Source organism: Diceros bicornis, chromosome 24 (assembly GCF_020826845.1).
Source record: "Diceros bicornis minor isolate mBicDic1 chromosome 24, mDicBic1.mat.cur, whole genome shotgun sequence".
Lineage (NCBI taxonomy): Eukaryota > Metazoa > Chordata > Mammalia > Perissodactyla > Rhinocerotidae > Diceros > Diceros bicornis.
Window position 1 is genome coordinate 50,445,626 of NC_080763.1, and position 27,137 is coordinate 50,472,762.

Below are 27,137 nucleotides of genomic sequence, written 5' to 3' on the forward strand. Positions count from 1 at the left end.
CAGGAGCCATTATTCTTGCTGCTGCTGACCTGGGGCTCTGCATCCAAATTGTGCCCCTGGCCCTGTGAAGGGCACTGAGGGAACGGCACCAGCCTTTGCCCCACCTGGACATGGGACTCTGGCTATGCTTCGGTCTGAGCACAGCCTCACTGGCCACCTCCCCTCGTCATCCCCCTGTGGCTCTGTCCTGTCTAAAGCCTGCCTGGAATTCATGGCCGTGGTGACGGGAGACCTCAGTGATTCTCCAGGAGGCCTGCTCTTCCCTGGATGCAGCTTCAGGCCTGTCTGGTCCAGTAGAGCCTGAAGCAGGTGCAGGAGAGGCGGTGCAGGTGCAGGGGAGGAGGTGCAGGTGGAGGGGAGGATGTGCCGATGCAGGGGAGGCCCGGGTTAGGGGAGGACCAGATTTGAGGAGGCCCAGAAGTCTTTGTTGCCCAACTCCACATCCCCTCTGCTCCACTTGCCTGGGGGTCACTGTTGGAGCACCGAGAGCCCCTGTGAGGGTGACATATCCTGGGGCAGCACAGGACCCTGCCTCTTGAGCACACACACCCCTCCTGAGCCCTTGCAGCTCCAGGCCTAGAGCACGGCCGAGTCTGAGCATCTCTAGGCCCCTCCCATGGTCTCTGGGCCTCGACTCCATGGTGAATGTGGGTGACTGACCTTCATCAGGCCCGCCAGCTCTGGTTTGTTCAGGGGCCTCTTCCCTCTGGAGCAGGGATGCTGGTCCATATCTAGTCCTCAGAATCACCTGGAGCTTCCAGAGAGTGCCGGCACCTGTCGGGCATCTCCAGAGCTGGGGTAGATGTTAGTTTTCCTTGAGTTCTCCAGGAGATCCTGAGCCAGAGAACTTGCTGAGACCCCTGTCCTGCTGGCCTATGTCCCTGAGTGTCTTCAGGCTTGGGGAGTGAGTCTTCCCTGGAATTCTGCCTCTTCCATACCTCAGTGTCCCTGCCCACAGCCATGCTGTGTCTTTGCCCTTTAGTTTCAGCGAGCGGCACTGCACCTGGTACCCCTGCCCACCTCTCTCGGGTGGCAGTGGCTGTGTCCATCCTGGCCTAGCCCTGCAGGGGATGGAAGCCTCAAGTCGAGGACAGAGTGCCCTTCCCAGCACGCCAGGCAGTAAGTTTGAAAGATACAATTACATCAGATTTAAAAAAAAGCTTATTACAAAAGCGGGTCTGCACGTGGTGACAATTGGAGGAGACCAAGCACAGGGGAGGCTGCTCTCCTCCCTCTGTTCTCCTCACATCCCCTGCGCCCCTTGGAGATCTCAGGGTCCTTTGTGGTCTTATGTGTCCCTGGATTCCCTGTGCAAAGTCCCTTACCCCCTGCTGGCTGTCCCACCTCCTCTATGGGGTGGCAGGTGGTCCCCCTTTGCTTCTCTGGAGTCTCCTTTTCTGTTATAATCAGTGAGCTGCCCTCTGACCCCAGGGGAGAGATTTCTGGTCAGGAACCGGGTGTGTTTTGCTCCGGGGACGGACATGGCGGCCCCAGGAGACTGTGTTGGGTGGAGCTTTTGGACGGGGGCTGTGTCACTGTGGGGGTAGCAGGAACTACTACAACAGTATTGTCACAGTGACACACGCCCCCACAAAATCCTGCTGCCTGGCCCTGTGCCCACTCCACCCCTGCTGGCTTGTGCCAGATCTGCACGGACAGGGTGCATTTCCAGTGGTTTCTGCTCGGACACTTGGGGTGAGTGGAGGATGACCCACTGGAGCCTCCACGGTCCAGAGGTGGCTCTGCATAGGGCCTCCTGCATTCACTGGCTGGCAAGCCCCGGGGGCAGGGCCCTGGTGTAGGAGTGGTTAGAGGCGGACGAGGAACATCCAGCTCTCCAGCGCTGACGGCCCTGGTGTCCACCGAGGCTGGTTGGCAGTGGGTTTCCTTAGCTCGGGCGTTCTGGCTGTTTCTGTTCTACTCTTTGGACCCCTATCAGAAACTGTCCCTGGCGTGGCCAGTGAGGGTCTGCCTCCTCCACCCCCGGTTTCTTCTCTGCTGGACTTTGTTGATGGGGCCGGTGTTCCAACCCACCAGGTTTTATTCAAGAGGCACCTGGGCCTGGCCAACTTCATCCTGAGAGGCCAGCTCCCAGTGGTGTGCACAAGGAGACACCCCACCTCTGCCCTCCATGCCTGCCTTGGAGGGGATCCCACCTGTATGGCACAGGTGTCTCCCTGGTCTGGGTGTCTCTGAGATCAACCTTCCTGGAAACTTTCATTTCCAGATGGCTCTGTCTGCCCCTTGGACAGGATTCCAGAGGTCCCGATGTGCCCGGTGGCTTTAGGGGGTGAGCAGAAGGGCTGGGTCCACCCTGGCAAGCCCAGGGAGGTGGATGCCTGGGTGAGTCCGGGGCCCAGCCTGCTGCCATCAAGCCAGCTGTGGGTATTGTGCTTGGCCTGAGGGAGGGATGACCTGTGAGGGGCTTGGGGATGGCTTCTGCCGCCTGGGAGCCTAATGGTGTGGGCTCTGAGTTCACCAGGCCCTTGCCATCCAGGTCAGGCGTTGACTCAGTGACCGTCAGGGGCATTACACGTGAGTGAAAGGGTGGAAACAGGTTCTTTCAGTCACTACTGATGGCAGGGACAGGGTGAGCTGCATCTGGGTTTGCACAGAGCACAGGGGCGAGTCAGAGGGAGAGTGAGGGGTGGGGGGGGGAGCGGGGCTCCCATAAGGGATCAGGAGCGTGGTCCATGTAGACCCCATGAGGCCGCTGTGTCCACTGGCCGGAATGAAGAGTCGGCTCCTGTCCTCACAGAGACTGGGGGCCGAGGACCATCCTTCCTGGTGATTCTGTCTCTGAGGAGCGGGTCTCAGTCTTGGATGGAGACGCTCCTATGTTGTGGGGACACACGCACCTAAAAGGGAAGAGGCAGGATCTCAGGAAATGCTCTGAGGACAGGGCCGGGCTCTGTCAGGTGTTGGCTGGAACAACGGCAGATTCTCCCAGCAGTTGTGGGCTTTCTCAGCCCGGCATTTTAGGGAGGCTGGGGTCGTGCTGGGGGTGCAGGCTTGGGCTGCTAGTAGCTGTGCTGGGGGGCGGTCGTCTCTTAGTGCAGCGGTCTGAATGGAGTCCCCTGGGCATGGGCTCTGAGATCTCGGTGGGCACACATGGGCACAGCACGGCTGCCATGAGAGGCCTCGGGTTCCAGGCTTCAGGGGTCCAGGACTCTGGGAGGGGGCATTGCTGGAGGACTGGGTTGTGGGCAGGACCTCGGAGGGGTTTGCTGAGGGTTCCCAGGGCCGAGGGCAGGCAGGGCTGACCCTCAAGCCCTTTGGGGAACAGTTGTCACGAGGACAGATGACTCTCAGGTGTGGGTGTGCCGTGTAGTTGTAGGGTGAGGGACACGTCCCAGCCCTGGGGTCTCTGAGGCTGGTGGAGCCGCCATTGGGTTCTTGGGGTTGGGCGCCTGGTTAGAGGCTGGGTCCTCAGTGCATGTTGGACAGGCGGTGTGGGTGGGCCGGCTCCTCCGAGGGGCTTTCCCTGGAGAGACTCGCTGTGGCAGATATCCAGCATGGTGCGCCTCCTGGCAGTGACCTCAGTGAGACACCCCTTACTGAGAGCCTGCACAACCCGGCTCCTGAGGGAGAGGCCCCTGGAGCCCTCTGGGCTAGGCCACGAACGGCACCCACCTGCCCCGGATCAGCAGCAGATTTTAGGTGCTCCCCGTGAATGCTCATCCACCTCTGCCATGGGGCGAGTTCCTAGTCAGCTGAGCACAGGCCCAGCTCCAGTGTCCGCTCCTGTCAGTCTCCCTGGGCCCCTCTGGCGTCCTCCTGGGAGCTTGACCTCTGACGGTTTGCCTGGCGCAGACTCTGTCCTCCCCGATCCCTCGCCCCCTCCTTTGGTGGGTGGTGTGAGAGCAGGTGGTTTCCGCGAGCTTGCCAGTCTCTAGGCATGTGGCTGTGGGGTCAGCGTGGTTGCCTCAGAGCCCTTTGAAGCCCTCCAGACATGAGCCCATGCGCTGAGTGGTTGGGAGCAGCCCCTCCTGGTCGTGAACCCCGCGGCCCCGCAGGTTTTCGCTGCAGGATCTGTCACTGTGGGTGTAGCCGTATTCATCATAGTCACACAGTAGGATGGTCCTTGACAAAAAGCCCCGCGGGGCACAGGGGGTCCCTCCATACTGGAGGCTCCTGGCCCCCAACTGAAGTGGTGGGCAGAAGCAACCTCTGGGGGATCGGACACTGGGGCTGGAGCTGGACCTGTACTTCGGGCCGTGGGGGGCAGCCCACGTCCGTTTAGGGTCCAGGCAGAGCTGGGCTCAGGGGCTGCCCCAGAAGACCGCCCAGTGTCCTGCTGGTGGTCTCACTCAGGATCACAGTCCATGTCTGGATCCGGCCAGGGACTGGTCTGGGGGAGGGTGTCCATTCTTGGAAGCTCCTCATGTCCGAGTGTGGAGTGAGGATTCTCGGGGACGTTGGTTTGGGCCAGGCAGAGAGGGCCACTGGGCTCTGGGGTGGACGGTCCAGTCAGACCAGTCCCCGAGATACGGGCACATGGGTCCACCCCTCCACCTAGAGGGAACATTTCTAAATTCAAATTTAATCAACTGCCTGTAAAGGGGAGCCCCTCTGACCGTCCTGATACCCGATGGCAGGGCCCCAGCTCGCTTGGTGCTGGGCATGGGGAACAGGTGGTGTGGAGTGTGCCGTGGTGTGGGGTGTGGGCTAGCGTGAGGTCTCAGTGCTGATGAGTGTGGGTGGTGTGGGGCGCACAGTGATGTGGGGTACACGTGGTGTGGCCTGGTGGCCCACTGGCCACAGGTTGGGGGCAGTGCCAGCTCACAGGGGACAGCCCCACCTCCGTGTTGTCCCTGCCCAGCCAGGGGGGCTCACAGGTCCTTACAGAGTGGGGTCTCTGTGCCTCCCAACCCTGACCCCTATGTGTCCCTAGGCAGGGTGCTTCCTGAGCAGCTGGCAAGATGCCAGCAGACGGTGGCCTTGTGACCCTCCTGGTCTGGGTGGGCCAACAGGGGTGCCCCTCGGAGGGAGGTTGGGCTGAAATTTGGGTGGTTCTGGCTCGTTGGTTTCACGATCTGATGGACTAGGACAGGAGCCTGGTGGCGACCGCCACCAAGATGGGGAAGCACGGGGGCTGTGGGCTGCCCCCGTCCTGTGCTCCCAGAGGGTTTGGGTTCCGGCTGCACTGCTGTGGCAGTCACCACACCCCTGGGACGTGGCCTCATTCAGCATTCTGGAGACGGAATCACTGCCTCAGAAGGCAGGGCGGAAGCTCGGGCTGCAGGGACGGGGTTTTTGATGGGCGCTGTGACGCTGTGGCCATAGTAACTAGAACCGTCATAGTAATCCCACAGTGACACAGACCCAACCCCAAACCCCTCCGAGGGGTGGGTTGGGTGGGAATCGGGGATGGAGGAGCTGACCTGTGGACGGAGGCAGAGGCCAGGAGGCCAGAGGTGGCGGCAGGCAGGAGTCATTATTCTTGTTGCCACTGTCTATGGGACTCTGGCTCTAAATTCTGCCGCAGGTCCTGTGAGGGCCACTGAGGGAACGGCAGCAGCCTTAGCTCCAGCTGGTCACAGGCCTCTGGCTCTGCCTCGGGTCAAGCATGGCCTCCCTGGCCATCTCCTTTACTGTTCACTTGTGCCTCTGTCTAGTCTAAAGCCTTTGGGGAATTGACGGCCGTGGAGATGGGAGACCTCAGTGATTCTCCAGGAGGCCTGCTCTTCCCTGGATGCAGCTTCAGCCCTTCTGGTCCAGCAGGGCCTGAAGCAGGTGCAGGGGAGGAGGTGCAGGTGCAGGGGAGGAGGTACAGGTGCAGGGGAGGAGGCCTAGGTGTAGTGAGGCCCAGGTGTGGGGAGGCACATGTGTCTCTCCTGCGCAAAACCACATCCCCTCGGCTCTACGTTCCTGGGGGTCCCTGCTGAAGGATCCAGAGCCCTTGAGGGGGACGTTTGCTGGGGCTGCACAACGCCCTGCCTCCCGAGCACACACGTCCCTCCTGAACCCTCGCGGCTCCAGGCCTGGAGCACGACTGAGTCTGAGCCTCTTTAGGCCCCTCCGTGGCCTCTGGGCCTCGACACCCTGGTGAATGTGGGTGACTGACCATCGTCAGGCCCGTCAGCTCTGGTTTATTTAGGGGCCTCTTCCCTCTAGAAGAGAATTGCTGGTCCCTACCTATTCTCCCTCAGAACCACCCGGAGCTTCTCGAGAGTGCAGGAATCTGTGGGAGATGCCAGGCTCAGTGTTGACTTCTGTGGGGGGTGCCCAGGGCTGCAGTAGATCCCTAGGAGATCCTGGAGCCAGAGGGCTGGCCCTTTGCTGGGACACCGCCCTGCAGGCCCATTTACCCGAGGGTCTTCAGGCCTGGGGAACGAGTCTTCTTCAGAATTCTGCCTCCTCCATACCTGGTGTCCCTGCCCAGGGCCAGGCTGTCTTAGCTCTACAGTCTCAACGGGTGCTGCTGCTGGGACCCTAGCCCGTGTCGCCTGGGTGGTGGTGGTGGCTGTATGTAGCCTGGTCCAGCCCCACATGGGGCCGAAGCCGCAGGTCCAGGACCTGGTAACCTTCCTGGCACCGCCAGGAGTTAAGTTTTAAAGATACATTTACATCAGAAATAAAAAACTTCTCATTACCAACAGGTGTCTGACTTGGCGACAATTTGAGGAGAAAAAGGACAAGGAGGCCGCTCTCCATCCCACCGCTCTCCTCACGCCCCTCTCAGGCCCCCCGAGCACTCCCCACAGATCTCAGGCCCCCTCATGGTCTTAGGTGTCCCTCCTGGGTTCCCTGTGCAACGTCCCTTACCCCCTGCCTGCTGTCCCACCTCCTCTATGGGGCAGCGAGAGGTCCCCCTTTGCTTCTCTGGAGTGTCCTTTTCTATCATAATCAGTGAGCTGCCTTCTGACTCCACGGGTCATTTCTGGTCAGGAGTCTGGTGTGTTTTGCTCGGGGCCATACACGGTGGCCCTGGGGATCCTGTGTTGGGTGGAGATTTTGGACCGGACTGTGTCACTGTGGGAGTATCAGGAACTACTATCATAGTACTGTCACGGTGACACACAAAACCCCCACAATATCCTCCCTCCAGGCCCTGTGCCTTCTCTACCCCTGCTGGCTTAGGAGGACTCTGCGGGGACAGCCTGTGTTTCCAGTGGTTTCTGCTCTGAAACTCGGGGTGATTGGGGGATGACCCGGTTGAGCCTCCATGGTCCAGAGGGCCTCTGAGTTCACTGGCTGGCAAGCCCCGGGGGCTCGGTCCTGGTATAGGAGCGGGGTTTGTGGTAGATGAGGAACACGCAGCTCTCCAGCGCAGGCAGCCCTGGATTCACCCTAGCCCACGTTGTGTCTAGTTTCCCTGGATCGTGGGTTCGGGCTATTTCAGTTCTTCCCTCTGGGCCCCTCTCAGAAACTGTCCCTGGCGTGGCCAGCAAGAGCCTGCCTCCACCACACCTGGTCTCGTCTCTGCTGGAATTTGCTGATGGGTCTGGTATTCTAACTTCTGAGGTTTCAGGTGGACCTGGCTTGGGCATGACAGACTTCATCCTGCGAGGCCATCTCCCAGCGGTGGGCGTGAGGAGACTCCCCATCTCTTCCCTCAGTGGCTGCCTCGGCGGGGCCCCCACCGCACTGCACAGGTGTTTCCCTGGTCTGGGTGTCTCTGAGATCAACCTTCCTGGACACTTTCATTCCCCGGCTCCAGCTCTGTGTGAACGTGGACTGCCTCCCCAGAGACTCTCATGGTCCCCCGCCACCACCATGGCACCTCCTGCCAAGGACACTTCCTGTGCTAAGATGGCCTCAGACTTCATCCTGGGAGTCAGAGCCAGGCTGCCCATTGTCTTCAGCGCTGCCCTCCCGAGGGGTAATGGGGCTCCCAGACTGGCTGCAGTGAGGGCTCCTGACCAGCCCTGTGCCTCCTGGGGGAGAGCAGTTTGTCTGGGGCCCCCCCACAGAAACCGTGAGTTGGATGCCCAGGTGAGTTCTGGGCCCAACCTGCAGCCTTTGAGCCGGCCATGGGGACAGCCTGCATTTCCAGTGGTTTCTGCTGTGACACTCGGGGTGAGTCGGGGGTGACCTGCCCGAGCCTCCACTGGCCCAGAGGTGGCTCTACACAGGGCCTCCTATGTTTTCTGGCTGGCGAGCCCCAGGGGCATGGCCCTGGTGTAGGAGGGCGTTTGTGGTGGACGAGGAACACCCGGCTCACCAGTGCAGGCGGCCCTGCTGTGCACCGCTGCCCTTGTGGCAGCTGGTTTCCCCGGCTTGGGGGTCTCTCTGTTTCAGTTCTTCCGTCTGCCCCTCTCAGAAACTGTCCCTGGCATGACCAGCGAGGGTCCTCTTCCCCTGCCCCCGATCACCTCTCCTCTGGAATTTGCCGGTGCGTCTGGTGTTTTAACTGTTGAGGTTTCCAGAGGACTTCACCCTGAGAGGCTGGCTCCCAGCGGTGGGCATGAGAAGACTCCCAACCTCTTTCTTTCCCTGGCTCTGGGTGAGCATGGACTTCCTCCTCAGAAACTCTCATGCGTTTCCCAACCACCCGAAGGCACCTCCTGCCGAGGGCACCTCCTGTGCTCAGAGGACCTCAGCCTTTGTCCTGGGAGCTGGAGCCTGGGCTGCCTGCTGTCCTCAGTGCTGCCCTCCCGAGGGGCAAGGGGGTTCCCATAGCAGCTGCAGTGAGGTCTACTGGCCAGATGGCTGTGTCTGCCTCTTTGAACAGGTTTCCAGAGCTCCCCATTTGTCCTGTGTCTTCGGGGGATGAGCAGGTGGGTGGGGGCCGCCCTCCCCAGGCCCAAAGAGGTGGATGCCCAGGTGAGCGTGGTGGTCTGCCTGCAGTCTTCTAGCTGGCTGTGGGGACTGTACTTGGCCTGAAGGGGATGGCTGGTGAGGGGCTCGGGGATGGCCTCTGCCACCTGGGATCCTAATATCCTGGGATCCTAGTTCCCTGGGCCCTTGCCGTCCAGGTCAGGCGTTCACTCAGTGACCGTCAGGGGCCTTCTATGTGATTTAAATGGTGGAAACAGGTTCTTTCAGTCACTACTGATGGCAGGGACAGGGAGCTGCATCCGGGTTTGCACAGAGGACCCAGGCGTGTCAGAGGGAGAGTGAGGGGCAGGGAGCGGGGAGCGGGGCTCCCGTGTGGGATCAGGAAGGGTGGTCCGTGTAGACCCCACGAGGCCGCTGTGTCCACTGGCCGGAATGAAGAGTCGGCTCCTGTCCTCACAGAGACTCGGGGCCGAGGACCATCCTTCCTGGTGATTCCGTTTCTGAGGAGCAGGTCTCAGTCCTGGATGGAGACGCTCCTGGGTTGTAGGGACACACGCACCTTAAACGGCAGAGGCAGATTCACAGGAAACGCTCCAAGGATGGGGCTGGGCTGAGTCAGGTGTTGGCTGGAACAACGGCAGATTCTCCAGGCAGTGCTGGGCTTTCTCAGGCCGGGATATAGGGGGGCTGGGGTCTTCCTGGGGATGCAGCCCTGGGCTGCTGAAGCCACACTGCGGGGTGGTCGTCTCTTGGTACAGGGGTCTGGACGGAGTCTCCCGTGCCTGGGCTCTGGGATCTCGGTGGGCACGCATCATCACAGCACGGCTGTCACGAGAGGCCTCGGGTTCTAGCCTTCAGGGTTCCGGGACTCTGGGAGGGGCCGTTGCAGGAGGATTGAGCTGTGTGCGGGAACTTGGAGGAGTTTACTGAGGGGCTCGCAGGGCTGAGGGCAGGCAGGGCTGACCCTCAAGCTCTTTGGGGAATAGTTGTCACCAGGACGGATGACACTCCAGTGTGGGTGTGCCATGTAGTTGTAGTGTGAGGGACACGTCCCAGCTCTGGTGTCTCTGAGGCTGGGGGACTCGCTACTGTGTTCTTGGGGGCGGGCGCCTTGTTAGAGGCCAGGTCCTCAGTGTGGGGTGGGCAGGAGGTGTGAGTGGTCCGGCTCCTCCGAGTGGCTTTCCCTGGAGCGACTCACTGTGGCGGATATCTAGCATGGTGCGCCTCCTGGCCATGACCTCAGCGAGATACCCTGTGACCGAGACCCTGCACAACCCCGTCCTGGGGGAGAGGCCCCTGGAGCCCTCTCGGGCCAGGCTAGTAACCAGACCCACCTGCCCCAGGATCGGTGGCAGACTTGAAGTGCTCCCGCCCCCTGTGCACCCTGCCCAGCCTCTCTCATCGGGCGAGCTCCTATGCTTCCGAGCACAGGCCCAGCTCCAGCGCCCGCTCCTGTCAGCCTCCCAAGGGCCTCTGATGTCCTGTTAGGAGCTGACCTCTGATGCTTTGCCTGGTGCAGGCTCTGTCCCTCCTGATTCCTTTGTCCGGTGGTGTTGAGAGCCAGGGTGGTTTCTGCCAGCTTGCCAGGCTCTGGGTGTGTGGCTGTGAGGTCAATGTGGTCACCTCAGGGCCTTTGAGGCCCCCAAGAGGGTGAAGGCTGTGCCTGGACACAAGTCTATCGGCTGAGTTATTGGGAGAGGCCCTGGAGGCCGAGGGTCTGGGTTCTGAGCCTGAGGAGCAGACCCTCCTGCCTTGAGGCCTCAAGGATCCTTGCAGGTTTTTGCCACCACGTCTGTCACTGTGGTCATTGCTGTAGTCATCATAATAACGCAATAGTAAAGTCCTTGACAAAAAGCCCAGTGTGTGGCAGGAGGGGCCCCTCCCTTTCCGAGGCCCCTTGCCCCCACTGTAGGGCTGGGAAGAAGCAAGCCTCCATGGGAGGGGGCCTAGGGGCCATGGGGGCACCCCGAATCGTTTTATGCTCCAGGCAGAGCTAGGGTACGGGGCTGCCCCAGAGGGTGGCCCCATCTCGTGCAGGCGGTCTCGCTTAGGATCAGGGTCTGCATCCAGATCCAGGCGAGGACTGCTATGCGTGAGGGTGTCCATTCCTGGCAGCTCCTTGTGTCTGAGTGTACAGTGAGGGTCCTCGGTGGGCCCCCGGGGAGGTCGGGTTTGGGACAGGCTGAGAGGGCCCCTGGGCTCTGGGGTGGACGGTCCAGCCAGACCAGTCCAGGGATGTGAGCACATGGGTCCCCCCATCCTCCTGGAAGGAAGTTTTTCAAATTCAAATTGAATCAGCTGCCCCTGTGAGTTAAATGGTGGAAACTGGTTCTTTCAGTCACTGCTGATGGCAGGGACAGGGTGAGCGGCATTTGGTTTTGCACAGAGCACAGGGGCGTGTCAGAGGGAGAGTGAGGGGGAGGGAGGGGGGAGTGGGGCTCCTGTGGGGGATCACGAAGTGTAGTCTGTGTAGACCGCGTAAGGCCGCTGTGTCTGCTGGCCGGTTTGAAGGGTCAGCGCGGGTCCTCACAGAGACTGGGGGCCTGAGGCCCATCCTTGCTGGTGATTCTGTCTCCAAGGAGCAGGTCTCAGTCCTGGATGGAGATGCTCCTGGGTTGTGGGGACACATGCACCTCAAAGGGCAGAGGCGGGGTCTCAGGAAATGCTCCAAGGACGGGGCCGGGCTGTGTCAGCTGTCGGCTAGAACCAATGGCAGATACTCCTGGCAGCACTGGGATTTATCAGCCCAGCCTTTTACGGGGGTTCGGGTCTCCCTTGGCATGCAGGCTTGGGCTGCCAGCAGCCATGGTGGGGGGCAATCGTCTCTTGGTGCTGAGGTCTGGACAGAGTCCGGTGCCTGGGCTCTGGCATCTCAGTGTGCATGCAGGAACGGGCACAGCCCGGCTGTCACGAATGGCCTCTGGTTCCAGCCTTGAGGGGTCCAGGGCTCTTTGAGGGGTCTTTGCAGGAGGACCCAGCTGTCTGCGGGACCTTGGAGGGGTTTATTGAGGGGCTCCCAGGGCCGAAGGCAGGCAGGGCTGAACCTCAAGCTCTTTGGGGAAAAGTTGTCACCAAGACAGATGACAACTCAAGTGTGCGTGTGCTGTGTAGTTGTAGTGTGGAGGACGTGTCCCAGAACTGCGGACTCTGACACCGGTGCAGCCGCCACTGCATTCTCAGGGGTGGGCCCCTGGTTAGAGGCCAGGTCCTCAGTGCGGGTTTGGGCAGGAGGTATGGGTGGGCCAGCTCCTCTGAGGGGCTTTCCCTGGAGAGACTCACTGTGGCGGATATCTAGCATAGTGCACCTCCTGGCCATGAGCTCAGTGAGACACCACTTGACTGAGGGGGCCTGCACAACCCGCTCCCGGGGGAGAGGCCCAGGGAGTCCTCTTGAGTTAGACCAGGAAGGAGACCCACCTTCCCTGGGTTCGGCAGCAGACTGGGAGGTGCTCCCACCCCTATGAACCCTGCCTAGCCTATATTATCCGGTGAGCTCCTACGTAGCTGAGCATAGGCCCAGCCCCAGCGTTTGCTCCATCAGCCTCCCTGGGCACCTCTGGAGGTCCTGTTGAGAGCTTGACCTCTGACATCTGCCCGGCACAGACTCTGTCCTTCCTGATTCCTTTGGCCAGTGGTGTGGAGAGCAGGGCCATTCCTGCCAGCTTGCGGGGCTCTGGGCATGCGGCTGTGGGGTCAGTGTGGTCGCCTCTGAGCCCTTGGAAGCCTCCAGGTGCAGGTGTAGTCTGTGCCTGGACAAAAGCCCATGCGCTGAGTGGGTGGGAGTGGCCCTGGAGGCTGAGGGTCTGGGTTCTGAGCCTTGGGAGCCTCCTCTCCCGGCCTTGAGGCCCCGGGAATCCCAGCAGGTTTTTGCTGCTGGGTCAGTCACTGTGGTAGTCGCTGGAGTCATATTTACACAGCAGGAAGGTCCTTGACAAGAAGCCCTATGCGTGGCAGCAGTGCCCCACACGCTAGAGGCCACTGGTCCTCCACTGAAGGTGTCGGCATAAGCAACTTTCAGGGGATCAGGCACTGGGGCGGGAGCTGGGCCTGTACTTGGGGTGATGCGGGCACCCCACGTCCTTTTATGATCCAGGCAGAGCTGGGCTGAGGGGCTGCTGTAGAGGTCATCCCCGTCTCCTGCGGTGGTCTCATACAAGCTCGGGGTCTGTGTCTGGATCAGGCCGAGGACTGGCTTGGGCTTTATTCCTAGAAGCTCCTTGTGTCAGAGTCTGCAGTGAGGGTCCTCGGTGGGCCCCCCTGGAGGTCAAGTTTGGACCAGGCCAAGATGGCCGGGGAGAATCTGCAGTGGACGGTCCAGCCAGGTTAGTCCCAGGGACGTGGGCACTGGGTCGACCCCTCCTCCTGGAAGGAACATTTCCAAAGTCAAAATCAATGAGCTGCCCCTGAAGGGGAGCCTCGCCCACCTTCTTGGTACCCAGAGGGCTGGCCCGCAACCTGCTTGGGGCAGCGCGTGGGGAACGGGTGGTGTGGGGTGTGGCCCAGTGTGGGGTACCGGGTGTGTAGAGTATGGAGAGCTGTGGGGTGTGTGGGGTGTGGGATTTGGTCTAGTGTGGGTTGGTCTAGGGTCCAAGGTGCTGTGGAGTGTGGGGGATGTGCGGTGTGTGGTGATGTGAGGTATGGGGTTTGTGGGGTGCACAGTGGTGTGGGATGTGGGGGTGGGGTGGGGTGTAGGGTGTGTGAACAGCATGGGGCACACAGTGGCGTGGGGAACTGGGGTGTGGCCAGCAGGCCCAATGGCCACAGGGCAGGTGTAGTACTAGCTCACAGGGGCCAACCCCACCTTCGTGTTGTCCCTGCCCATCTGGGGGGGCTCACAGGTCCTCATAGAGTGGGGTCTCTTGTGCCTTTGAGCCATCGCCGCACCTGTCCCGAGGGAGGGAGCTCCCAGAGCCGCTGGCTGGATGCCAGTGGACGGTGGCCTTGGGGCCCTCCAGCTCTGCGTGGGCCAGCAGGAGTGCCCCTCAGAGGGTGGTGTGGCTGAGATTTGGGCAGTTCCGGCTCGCTGGTTTCACGGTCTGATGGACTTGGACAGGAGCCTGGCGGCAACTGCCACCGAGCTAGGGAAGTGCGGGGGGTGTGGGCCATCCTTGTCCTGTGGCCCCAGCGGCTTGGGTTCCGGCTGCACTGCTGTGGGAGTCCGACCCCCCACCTCCCCGGGACGTGGCCCTGTTCAGAATCCGGGGGACAGCTTCACTGCCTCGTAAGGGCAGGGCTGTGGCTTGAGCTGTAGGGACGGGGTTTTTGATGGGTGCTCTGAATTCTGGACATAATAAGCGCATCCAAATCTGCTACAATCATACCACAGTGACACATACCCACCCCCTAACCCCTCCGAGGGGCGGGGTGAGTAGGAACCCCACCAGCCTTTGGACAGATGCCTCTGGATGTGCCTTGGGCCGAGCACAACCACACTGGCCATCTCCCCTTGCGTCATCTAGTGAGCTGTGTGTCGTCTAAAGTCTGTGTGGAATTCACGGCCGTGGAGATGGGAGACCTCAGTGATTCTCCAGGAGGCCTGCTCTTCCCTGGATGCAGCTTCAGTCCTGTCTGGTCCAGCAGGTGCAGGGGAGGAGGTGCAGGGTGCAGGGGAGGCCCAAGTGTAAGGAGGCCCCGGTGTCTGTCCTGCCTGAACCCACATCTCCTCTGCTCCGCCCGCCTGGGGGTCCCTGCTGGAGCACCCAGAGCCCTGTGAGGGGGATGTTTGCTGGGGCAGCACAGGACCCTGCCTCCCGAGCACACACGGCCCTCCTGAGCCCTCACAGCTCCAGGCCTGGAGCACAGCCAAGTCTGAGCCCTTTAGGCCCCTGAGGGGCCTCTGGGCCTCAAATCCATGGTGAATGTGGGTGACTGACCATCGTCAGTCATGGTTCAGGGGCCTCTTCCCTCTGGAGCAGGAACACTGGTCCATATCTAGGCCCCCTCAGAACCAGCTGGAGCTTCCGGAGAGTGCCGGCGTCCATGAGGGATGCCCAGGTCAGTGTTGGCGTTTGTTTTTCTCAATTTCCCAAGGAGATCCTGGAGCTCGAGGGCTGGCCCTTTGGAGGGACCCATGCCATGCCGGCCCATGTCCCTGAGGGTCTTCAGGGCTGGAGAACGAGTCTTCCCCAGGATTCTGCCTCCTCTGTAGCTTGTGTCCCTGCCCAGGGCCAGGCTGTGTCTTTGCTCTACAGTCTCAGCAGGCGGCCCTGACCCTGGGACCCTGGGCCTCATTCCCTAGGTGGCGGGTGGGAGGTGGCGGGTAGTGGTGTGGAGCCTGGGCCCAGTGCCACAGGGGCAGAAGCCGCAGGTCCGGGACCTGGTGCCCTTCCCAGCACCACCAGGCATAAGGTTTAAAGATCCATTTACATCAGATTTTTAAAAATATCTTTAAAAACGCGTGTCTGCACTTGGTGACAATTTGAGGAGACAAAGCACAGGGGAGGCCGCTCTCCTCATGTCCCCCGGCCCTCCCGCCCCCCAGAGATCACAGGTGCCCTCGTTGTCTTAGGTGTCCCTCCTGGATTCCCTGTGCAACGTCCCTTACCCCCGACTGCTGTCCCACCTCCTCTATGGGGCCGGCAGGTGGTCCCCCTTTGCTTCTCTGGAGTCTCCTTTTCTGTTATAATCAGTGAGCTGCCCTCTGACCCCGGGGGAGAGATTTCTGGTCAGGAGCCCCGTGTGTTTTGCTCGGGGCTGGACACAGTGGCCCTGGGGCCTTTGCTGGGTGTTGCTTTTGCATGGGGGCTGTGTCACTGTGGGAGTAGCAGTAACCACCTCTACAGTACTGTCACAGTGACGCACGCCCCCACAAAATCCTCCTGCCTGGCCCTGTGCCCTCTCCACTCCTGCAGGCTCAGGGCTGCCTCTGGGCAGACAGCTTGTGTTTCCAGTGGTTTCTGCTCTGAAACCCTGGGTGAGTGGGGCATGACCCGGTAGAGCTTCTGTGGGTCCAGAGGCAACTCTGCACAGGGCGCCCTGCGTTCACTGGATGGCGAGCACAGGGAATCACGGCCCTGGTATTGGAGGGGGGTTGGTGGTGGACGAGGAATTCCCGGCTCTCCAGCGCCAGCGGCCCTGGTGTCCACCACTGCCTGCCTGGTGGCCGGTTTCCTGGCTCAGGGGTCTCTCTGTTTCAGTTCTGCCCTCTGGGCCCTTCTCAGAAACTGTCCCTGGTGTGGCCAGTGAGAGTCCTACTGCCCCGCCCCCGATCTCGTCTCTGCTGGGACTTGCCAGTGGGCTGGTGTTCTAAATTGTGAGGTTTCCAGAGGACTTCATCCTGAGAGGCCGGCTCCCAGCGGTGGGCACGAGGAGACTCCCCACCTCTTCCCTCCGCGCCTGTCTCAGCGGGGCCCCCAGTGCACGGCCCAGGTGTCTTCCTGGTCTGGCTCTCTCTGAGAGCAACCATTCTGGACACTTTCATTCCCCGGCTCTGGATGAGCGTGGACTTCCTCCCCAGAGACTCTTGCGGCCTCTGCAAGCCCAGGGCACCTCCTGTGCTCAGATGGCCTCAGCATTTGTCATGGGAGCTGGACCCCTATCCCAAGCACTTTCCTCCAAAGGGGAAAGGGGGTTCCCAGAGCGGCCTCAGTGAGGTCTGCTGGCCAGACAGCTGTGTCTGCTGCTTCGGACAGGTTTCCAGGTGTCCCCATTTGTCCTGTGTCTTCAGGGGATGAGCGGGGTGGTCTGCCTGCAGTCTTCTAGCTGGCTGTGGGGACTGCGCTTGGCCTGAAGGAGGTGGCTTGTGAGGGGCTCGGGGTTGGCCTCTGCCACCTGGGATCCTAATAGCGTGGGATCCGAGTTCACTGGGACCTTGCCGTCCAGGTCAGGCATTCACTCAGTGACCGTCAGGGGCCTTCCACGTGAGTTAAATGGTGGAAACAGGTTCTCTCAGTCACTACTGATGGCAGGGACAGGGTGAGCTGCATCTGAGTTTGCAAAGAGGGCACGGATGTGTCAGAGGGAGAGTGAGGGGCAGGGAGCGGGGAGCGGGGCTCCCGTGTGGGATCAGGAAGGGTGGTCCATGTAGACCCCACCAGGCTGCCCTTTCTGCTGTCTAGAATGAAGAGTTGGCCCCTGTCCTCACAGAAACTGGGGGCCAAGGACCATCCTTTCCTGTGATTCTCTCTCCTAGGAGAGGGTCTCAGTCCAGGATGGAGACACTCCTGGGTTTTGGGGACACACACACCTAAAATGACAGAGGCGGGATCTCAGGAAATGCTCCGAGGACGGGGCCGGGGTCTCAGGTGTGGGCTGGAACAACAGCAGATGCTCAGGGCAGCACTGCGCTTTCTCAGGCTGGGCTTTTCGGGGGGTGGGCCCTTCCTGGGGTTGCAGGCTGGGCTGCAGAATCCGTGCTGGGGTGCGGTCGTCTCTTGGTAGAGGGGTCTGGACGGACTCCCCTGGCCTGAGCTCTGGGATCTGGGTGCGCACGCACAGGCACAGCATGGCTGTCATGAGAGGCCTGGGGTTCCAGCCCTCAGGGATCTGGGACCGTGGGAGGGGGCGTTGCAGGACTACTGAACTCTGGGCGGGACCTCGGAAGAGTTTGCTGAGGGACTCCCAGGGCCAAGGGCATGCGGGGCTGACCCTCAAGTCCTTTGCGGAAAAGTTGTCACCAGGACATATGACACTCAAGTGTGGGTATGCCTTGTATTTGTAGCATGAGGGACATGTCCCAGCCCTGGGGTCTCTGAGGCTGGTGCAGCTGCCACTGCATTCTCTGGGGCAGGCGCCTGGTTAGAGGCCGGGTCCTCAGCGCAGGGTTGTGCAGGAGGTGTGGGTGGGCCGGCTCCTCTGAGGGGCTTTCCCTCACTGTGGGCAGATATCTAGCACAGTGTGACTGTTGGCAGTGACCTCAGTGAGACACCCCTTTACTGGGAGCCTGTACAAGCCTGCTCCTTGGGGAGAGGCCCCTGGAGCCCTCTAAGGCCAGACCATGAATGGGACTCACCTGCCCCGGGATCGGCAGCAGACTGGGAGGTCTGTGACCCTGTGACCCCCTGTGACCCTGCCCAGCCTGTGTTATCCAGTGAGCTCCTATGCAGCTGAGCACAGGCCCAGCTCTAGTGTCCACTCCTATCAGCCTCCCCGGACACCTCTAGGGGTCCTGTTGGGAGCTTGACCTCTGACTGTTTGCCCCGTGTGGGCTCTGTCCTTCCTGATTCCTTTGGCTGGTGGTGTTGAGAGCCAGGGCGGCTCTTGCCAGCTTGCCGGGCTCTGGCCGTGTGGCTGTGGGGTCAGTGTGGTACCTCAGAGCTCTTGAAGCCCTTAGCCATGGGTGAGGTCTGTGCCTGGACATAAGCCCGTGGGCTTAGTGGTTGGTAGCAGCCCCTCCTGGCCTTGAGGCCCCGAGGATCCCAGCAGGCTTTTGCTGCTGGTTCTGTTCCTGTGGTTGTAATCAGATTAACCACAGTCACACAGTAGGAAGGTCGTTGGCCAAAAGCCCTGCTCCTGGCAGACGGGACACCTCCCTGCCAGAGGCGCCAGGCCCAGGCAACCAGCGGGGTCTGTCCACACAGGTGCCCAGTGCCTCTGTCTCTTCCATGATAGTGAGCAGGTGGGGTGGCCTGGCTGCCACCCACAGCAGCTGTCTCCCCAGGAGGGCCATGTTTGACCCCCCATTGAAGGAGTGGGCAGCTGCAAGCCTCTGTGGGAGCGGGCACGGGGGCTATGGGGGGCACACCAAGTCCTTTTAGGGTCCAGGCAGAGCTGGGCTGAGGGGCCACCCCAGAGGGTTGCCCTGTCTCCTGTGGGTGGTCTTACCTGTCTCGGGGTCTGTGCCCAGATCTGGCCGAGGAGTGGCCGGGGGCGGGTGTCTATTCCTGGAAGCTCCTTGTGTCTGTGTGTGCAGTGAGGGTCCTCGGTGGGCCCCTCGGGGAGGTGGTGCTAGGACCAGGCTGACTGGGCCGCTGGGCTCTGGTGTGGACAGTCCAGCTAGGTGAGTCCCGGGAACTTGGGCACATGGGTACACCCCTCCACCTGGAAGAAACATTTCCAAAGTCAAATTCAATCAGCTGCTGCCCCTGAAGGGGAGCCCCGCCAACCTTCCTGGTACCCACAGGGCAGGGCCACACCCACTTGGCACCACACACGGGGAATGGGTGGTAGGAGGTGTTGCGTTCAGTGGGGGATGGAGGGTGCAGGGTGATGTGGAGTGTGGGGTGCTCTGAGGTGTGGATGGCCGGGGCGCACAGTGGAGAGGGGTAAGGGTGGTGTAGCCAGGTGGCCCAATGGTGGCAGGGTGGAGGTATTACCAGCACACAGGGGCCAAACCCACCTTTGTGTTGTCCCTGCCCAGCCAGGGGGCTCACAGGGTCCTTGGAGAGTGGGATCTCTGTGCCTTCCAACCCTGCTCCCCATGTGTCCTGAGGGAGGAAGCTTCCTGAGCTGCTGGCTGGACGCCAGCAGACGGTGGCTTTGTGCCCCTCCTGGTCTGGAAGGGCTAGTAGCATTGCCCCTCCGAGGGTGGTCTGGCTGTGATTTGGGCGGCTTTGGCTTGTTGTTTTTACTGTCCGATGGACTGGGACAGTGGCTTGGTGGTGGTGACCGCCGCTGTGTCTGGAAAGCACAGCACCGGGCTGGCCCGGTCCTGGGGCCCCAGAGGGTTTAGGTTCCGGCTGCGCTGCTGTGGGCGTCACCACACCCCTGGGATATGGCCCAGTTCAGAATCCTGGGGAAGGCATCAGTGCCTCATGAGGTCAGGGCTTGGGGTTTTTGATGGGCGCCGTGAGGCTGTGGTTGTACCAGGTATACCCATCATAGTCATACCACAGTGACACAGTGACACAGTGACACAGACCCACCTCCAAACCCCTCCGAGGGGCAGGGTGTGTGGGAACCTAGGATGTAGAGGCTGACCTGTGGCTGGAAGCAGAACCACAGGAAGGCTGTGGGTGGGCTCAGCATGCGGGTGTCCTGCTGGGAGTATGGGGAGATCCCTCCCGGCAGGGGACGGCAACCATGCCCAGCCCTGTCTTGAGGCTCCACGGCCACGTCGGGCTGGCATCTGTGCCCATTTTGGAGCCCAACTCCACCGTGATGGCCTCTGGGTTGATAAATTGTCCCCAGACTATGGATGGGTCATCTTGGGGCCAGCAGGTGCCTCCCACCCAGGAGGCCAGAGGTGGTAGCAGGCAGGAGTTATTATTCTTGCTGCAGCTGACCCTGGATTCTGGGTACAAATTGTGCTCCCGGTCCCGTGAGGGCCACCGAAGGACCCGCACCAGCCTTTGTTCCACCAGGACCTGGGCCTCTGACTCTGCCTCCGGCCAAGCACAGCCTCACTGGCCATCTCCCCTTGCCGTCCCCCTGTGGCTCTGTCCTGTCCAACACCTGCCAGGAATACACAGCCTTGGTGATGGGAGACCTCAGTGATTCTCTGGGAGGCCTGCTTTTCCCTGGATGCAGTTTCAGGCCTATCGGGTTCTGGCAGGGCCTGAAGCAGGTACAGCGGAGGAGGTGCAGGTGCAGGGGAGGAGGTGCAGGTGCAGGGGAGGAGGTGCAGGCAAGGCTGAGCCTCAAGCCCTTTGGGAAAAAGTTGTCACCAGGACGGATGACAGCTCAAGTGTGGGTGTGCCATGTAGTTGTAGTGTGACGGACACGTGCCAACCCTGGGGTCTCTGAGGCTGGTGCAGGTACCACTGTATTCTCTGGGCCAGCACCTGCTTAGAGTCTGGGTTCGCAGTGTGGGATGGGGTAGGAGGTATGGGTGGGCTGGCTCCTCTGAGGGATTTTCCCCTGGAGGCCACTCTCTGTTGAGGATACCTAGCATGGTGCACCTCCTGGCAATGACCTCAGCAAGACACCCAGCAAAAGAAGGCCTTCACAAACCCGCTACTCAGGGAGAGGCCCCTGGAGCCCTCTCAGGCCAGGCCAGGAACGGGACCCACCTGCCTCAGGATCGGTAGCAGACTTGAGGTGGGCCCGCCACCCGTGTACCCTGCCTTCTGCCACCCATCTTGCGAGCTTCTCTGCAGCTGAGCACAGGCCCTTCTCCAGTGTCCGCTCCTGTCAGCCTCCCCGAGGGCCTCTGGGGTCCTGTTGGGAGCTTGACCTCTGAGGGTTTGCCCGGCATAGGCTCTGTCCTTCCTGATTCCTTTGTCCAGTGGTGTTGAGAGCCATGGTGCTTTCTGCCAGCTTGCTGGGCTCTGTGTGTGTGACTGTGGGTCAGTGTGGTCACCGCAGAGTTCTTTGAAGCCCCCATGAGGGTGAAGGCTGTGCCTGAACATAAGCCCATGGGCTGAGTGGTTGGGGGCGGCCCTGGAGGCTCAGGGTCTGGGTCCTGAGCCTGGGGAGCACTGCATCCTGGATTTGAGGACCCACGGACCCCAGCAGGTTTTTGCTGAGGGGTGTGTCACTCTGGTAGTAATCAGAGTAGCTATCATAGTAACACAGTAGGAAGGTCTTTGACAAAAAGCCCTGTGTGTGGCAGGAGGGGCCCCACCCTGCAGGAGCCTCCTGGCCCACGTGTCCAGAGGGGCCCATCTGCACAGGGGCCCAGTGCATCTGTCTCCTCCATGATCGTGAGCAGGTGAGGTGGACAGGCTGCCACCCTCAGCCCCGGTCTCCCCAAGAAGGGAGTGGGTCACCCCCTCACTGAAGGGGTGGGCAGAAGCAAGCCCCCATGGGAGGGACCTCAGGGCTTGATGGGAACCCCAAGTCCTTTTAGGGTCCAGGCAGAGCTGGGCAGAGGCAGATGCCCCAGAGGGCGGCCCCATCTCCTGCTGGTGTTGTCACACAGGTTTGAGGTCCTAGTCCGGATCCGGCTGAGGACTGGCCTGGGGGAGGTTGTCCATCCCTGGAAGCTTCTCATGTCGGAATGTTGGGTGAGGGTCCTCAGTGGGCCCCCTGGGGACGTCGGGTTCATCCCAGGTCTACAGGGCTGCTGGGCTCTTGGATGGACGGTGCAGCCAGGTGAGTCCCAGGGACATGGGCACATGGGTCCACCCCTTCTCCTGGAAAGAATGTTTCCAAAATCAAATTCAATCAGCAGCCCCTGAAGCGGAAGCCCACCCACCTTTCTGGTACACAGAGGTCAGAACCCCAATTCGCTTGAGGCAGCACATGGGGAACTGGTGGTGTGGGATGTGGGGTGCTGTGGGGCACTGGGTCGTTAGGTGTGGAGTTACTTGTGGTACGAGTTAGTGTGGGACGTGGGGGATGTGGGGTAAGGGGTAGTGTGTGGTGTTGGCTTCCTGTGGTGTAGGTGGTGTGCGGTGCACAGTGCTGTGGGTTACAGTGGTGTGTCCAGGTGGCCCAATGTCCACAGGGCAGTGTAGTGCCAGCTTGTGAGGCCAGCCCCTTCTTTGTGTTGTCCCTCCCCAGCCAGAGGGGCTCACAGAGTCCTGGCACAGTGGGGTCTGTGTGCCTTCCTGCTGTGGCCCCCACCAGACCCGAGGGAGGGAGCTTCCCGAGCAACTGGCCAGATACCAGTGGACGGTGGCCTTGGACCCTCCTGGTCTGAGAGGTCCAGCAGGGGTGCCCCTCGGAGTGAGGTCCGGCTGAGACTTGGGTCGCTTTTGCTCACTGGTTTCATGGTCTGATGGACTTGGACAGGAGCCAGGCCATGGCCACTGCCATCGTGTCGGGGGACGGGGGGGGGTTGTGGGCCGTCCCTGTCCTGTCGCCCAAGCGGGTTTGGTTCCGGCTGCACTGCTGTGGGAGTCACCACACCCTGGGGATGTGGCCCCGTTCGCAATCCTGGGGATGGTGTCACTGCCTCAGAACGCAGGGCGGAAGCTCCGGCTGTAGGGATGGGGTGTTTGATGGGTGCTGTGACACTGTGGCCATAATAACCCCTACCATAACAGTTATCCCACAATGACACAGACTCACCGCCTAACCCCTCCGAGGTGCGGGGTGGGTGGGAATCGGGGATGGTGAGGCTGACCTGTGGACGGAGGCAGAGGCCAGGAGGCCAGAGGTGGCAGCAGGCAGGAGCCATTATTCTTGCTGCCGCTGACCTGGGGCTCCAGCTCCAAATTGTGCTCCAGGTCCTGTGAGGGCCACTGAGGGAATGGCAGCAGCCTTGGCTCTACCTGGACACAGGCCTCTGGCTCTGCCTCAGGTCAAGCACGGCATCCCTGGAGATCCCCTTTACTGTCCGTCTGTGCCTCTGTGTTGTCTAAAGCCTTTGGGGAATTCACAGCCTTGGAGATGGGAGACCTCAGTGATTCTCCAGGAGGCCTGCTCTTCCCTGGATGTAGCTTCAGGCCTGTCTGGTCCAGCAGGGCGTGAAGCAGGTGCAGGGGAGGAGGTGCAGGTGCAGGGGAGGAGGTGCGGATGCAGGGGACGAGGTGCAGGTGTGGGGAGGCCCAGGTATGGGGACGCCCAGGTGTCTCTCCTGCCCGATACCACATCCACTCTACTCCACCTGCCTGGGGCTCCCTGCTGCAGGATCCAGAGCCCTGTGAGGGGGACCTTAGCTGAGGCAGCACAGGGCCCTGCCTCCCAAGCACACACATCCCTCCTGAGCCCTCGCAGCTCCAGGCCTGGAGCACGGCCGAGTCTGAGCCTCTTTAGGACCCTGACTGGCCTCTGGGCCTCAACTCCACGGTGAATGTGTATGACTGACCATCGTCAGGCCCGCCAGCTCTGGTTTGCTCAGGGGCGTTTTCCTTCTGGAGCAGAGATGCTGGTCCATGGCTAGTCCCCCCTCAGAATCACCTGGAGCTTCCAGAGAGAGCCGGCATCTGTCAGGGATGCCCGGGTCAGTGTAGGCGTCTGTTTTTTCAAGTTTCCACGGAGATCCTGCCCCTTTTCTGGGACCCCCGCCCTGCCGGCCCCTGTTCCCAAGGGTCTTCTGGCCTGGGGAGAGATCTTCTCCAGAATTCTGCCTCCTCCGTACCTCGGTGTCCATCCCATGGCAAGGCTGTGCATTTGCTCTTGAGTCTTTTTACTGGCCACTAACATAGGTTCTTTACCCACCACACAGGAGAGAGACCAAAATAAAAACTGGAACACCAGGCTTGTGGCAAGGAATTGTTTTATTTCAGGTAATGTCAGTCGGGAGAGGAGAGTAAGGCATTGAGTTAGTCTCTTCCACAGATGAGGGATAAGCGTTTTTACAGGTTTTCAGGAACGTGGCTGCTTGTGGGGAGGGGGAGCCTGTGGCCTTGCTGGTTGGCACCGTCCCTTCAGCCTGTGTTTGGCCTTGGGAGGCTGCTTGCAGGGAGGGGGACGGCGAGATGCGGGAACCACAGGTGGACGTCCTTTGTGCTGTGCCTCTATGATGGGCCCTGGATTCTGGTGCCAGTAGCTGGGGAGCTGGGTGCTGGGAGCATTCAGCTTCTTGATATTCCCTGGAATATGAGTTTCCCTGTAACAAAATTCAAGGATACCAAGGTTAGAGAGACCGAAGTTTACATATGAATGCACCTTAGAGAATCAGGGAAAGGAGAGGGCTGCTCTGGGTTTTATCCTCATATATGCTGGGTTTAACGTAGCGGAACTGATATGAAGTCCGGCATCAGTCTCAGTGGGCAGCACTGCACCTGGGATGCTGACCCACGTCCCCTGGTTGTGGTGGCCGATGGCAGTGGCAGAGCCGATCTGCCCCAGCCTCGCAGGGTTGCGGGTGGCACTGGCTGTGTGAAGCCTGGTCCAGCCCCACAGTGGGGGGAAGCCACATGTCCAGGACCTGGTGCCCTTCCCAGCACCGTCAGAGGATAAGTTTTAAGGATACATTTCAATAAGATTTTAAAAAATCTCTTTACAAACATGTGTCAGCATATGGTGACAATTTGAGGAGACAAAGCACAGGGGAGGCAGCTCTCCTCACGTGCCCCGGGCCCCGCCCCAGAGATCTCAAGCCCCTTCACGGTCTTAGGTGTCCCTCCTGGGTTCACTGCTCGAACTCTCTTACCACCTGCCTGCTGTCCCACCTCCTCTATGGGGTGGCGGGAGGTCCCCCTTTGTTTCTCTGGAGTCTCCTTTTCTGTTATTATCAGTGGGCTCCCCTCTGATCTCCCGGGAGAAATTTCTGGTCAGGACCCAGGGGTGTTATGCTCTGGGATGGACACAGTTGCCCCAGGAGCCTGTGTCTGGTGGAGCTTTTAGACGGGTGCTGTGTCACTGTGGGCATAGCAGTCACCACTACAATACTGTCACGGTGACACAGGCCCCCACACAATCCTCCTGTCCAGCCCTGTTCTGTCTCCACCCTTGCAGGCTCGGGAGGGCTCTGCGGGGACAGCGTGCGTTTCCAGTGGTTTTTGCTCTGAAACTCGGGATGAGTGGGGGATGACCTCCCCCAAGTCTTTGTGGGTCCTGAAGTGGCTCTGCACAGGGCCTCCTGCGTTCGCTGGCTGGTGAGCCCTGGGGGCACGGTCCTGGTGTAGGAGGGTCTTGGAGGTGGACGAGGAAGACAAGGTTCTCCACCGTAGATGGCCCCGCTGTCCACCGAGTCCAATTGGCAGCTGGTTTCCCTAGCTTAGTGGTTCTAGCTGTTTCTGCTCTGCTCTCTGGGCCCCTCTCAGAAACTTTCCCTGGTGTGGCCAGCGAGGGTCTGCCTCCCCCAACTCGGTCTCATCTCTGCTGGAATTTAATGATGGGGCTGGTGTTCCAACCCACGAGGTTTTCCATCGTCAGGCACCTGGGCACGGACGACTGCATCCTGAGAGGCCAGCTCCCAGCGGTGGGCACCAGGAGACTCCCCACCTCTTCCCTCTGCGCCTGCCTCAGGGAGGCCTGTACCCGCACTGCACAGGTGTCTCCCTGGTCTGGGTGTCACTGAGATCAACCTTCCAGGACACTTTCATTCCCCAGCTTTGGGTGAACAAGGACTTCCTCCCCAGAGACTCTTGCAGCCTCCTGACCCCCAGGGCACCTCCGCTGCTCACAGGGCCTCAGCCTTCCACTTAGGACTCAGAGCCTGGCCTGCCCGTTGTCCGTACAGCTGCCCTCCTGAGGGGCAGGTGGGTTCCCAGAGTGGCTGCAGTGAGGTCTGCTGGTCGGATGGCTCTGTCTGCCCCTTCAGACAGGATTCCAGGGCTCCAGACAAGCTGGTGCCTTTGGGGGGCGATCTGTTAACCTGGGTCTCCCCAAGAGGCACAGGGAGGTGGATGCCCAGGTGAGTCCTGGACTCAGCCTGCAGCCTTTGAGCTGACAGTGGGATCAGGTCTTGGCATGAGTGAGGGAGGCCTGTGAGGGGCTTGGAGATGGCCTCTGCCACCTGGAATCCTAGTAACCTGTGCTCGGAGTCCACTGGGCCCTTGCTGTCCAGATCAGACATTCACTCAGTGACCGTCAGGGGCCTTCCACGTGAGTTAAATGGTGGAAACAGGTTCTTTCAGTCACTACTGACGGCAGGGACAGGGTGAGTTCCATTCGGGTTTTCACAGAGGACAGGGGCATGTCAGATGGAGAGTGAGTGACAGGGAGAGGGGATCGCGGCTCCTGTGAGGGATCAGGAAGGGTGGTCCGTGTAGACCCCGCGAGGCTGCTGTGTCTGCTGGCCGGAATGAAGCATCGGCTCCTGTCCTCTCAGAGACTGGGGGCCGAGGCCCATCCTTCCTGGTGATTCTGTCTCCGAGGAGCGGTCTCAGTCTTGGATGGAGATGCTCCTTGGATGTTGGGACACAGGCACCTCAAAGGGAAGAAGCAGGATATCAGGAAACACTCTGAGGACCACACCTGGCTGTGTCAGGTGTCGGCTTGAACAACGGCAGATTCCTGGCAGCGCTGGGCTTTCTCAGACCAGGATTCATGGGGGCTGGGGTCTTCTTGGGTGTGTAGGCTTGGGCTGCCAGAAGCCATGGTGGGGGCAGTCATCTCTTAGTGCAGGGGTCTGGATGGAGTCCCCGGAGCCTGTGCTCAGGGATCCCAATGCACACACACGGGCCAGCACAGCTGTCATGAGAGGCCTCGGGCTCTAGCCTTCAGAGGTCCGGGACTCTGGGAGGGGGTGTTGCAGGAGGACTGAGCTGTGGGTGGGCCCTTGTAGGGGTTTACTGAGGGGCTCCCAAGGCCGAGGGCAGGCACGGCTGACGCTCAAACCCTTTGGGGAAAAGTTGTCACCACGATGGGTAACGGCTTAAGACTGGGTATGCCGTCTAGATGTAGTGTGACAGACACGTCCCAGCCCTGGGGTCTCTGAGGCTGGTGCCGCCGCCACTGGGTTCTCTGGGGGCGGATGCCTGGTTAGAGGCCGGGTCCTCAGTGTGGGGTTTGGCAGGAGGTGTGGGTGGGCCGGCTCCTCCGAGGGGCTTTCGCTGGAGGCCACTCACTGTGGTGGATATCTAGCATGGTTGGCCTCCTGGCAATGACCTCACTGAGGCACCCCTTGACCGAGAGCCTGCACAACCCCGCTCCTGGAGGAGAGGCCCCTGGAGCCCTCTCGAGTCAGGCCAGGAATGGCACCGACCTGCCTGAGATCGGAGGCAGACTTGAGGTGCTCCCACCCCCAGGAACCCTGT

The 27,137-nt window shown here is 60.8% G+C and overlaps 1 gene segment (V, D, J or C); it reads right to left on the reverse strand.

The window, feature by feature from the left end:
* LOC131421207 (immunoglobulin heavy constant mu-like) overlaps window positions 1-23,365 on the reverse strand; it is a 66,593-nt gene extending 43,228 nt beyond the window's left edge. Inside the window, 5 exon segments of the C gene segment in view lie at window positions 10,727-10,849; window positions 13,561-13,681; window positions 21,740-21,817; window positions 22,558-22,612; window positions 23,297-23,365. Coding sequence covers window positions 10,727-10,849; window positions 13,561-13,681; window positions 21,740-21,817; window positions 22,558-22,612; window positions 23,297-23,365 — 446 coding nt within the window.
* Window positions 23,366-27,137: the final 3,772 nt, after the last annotated feature.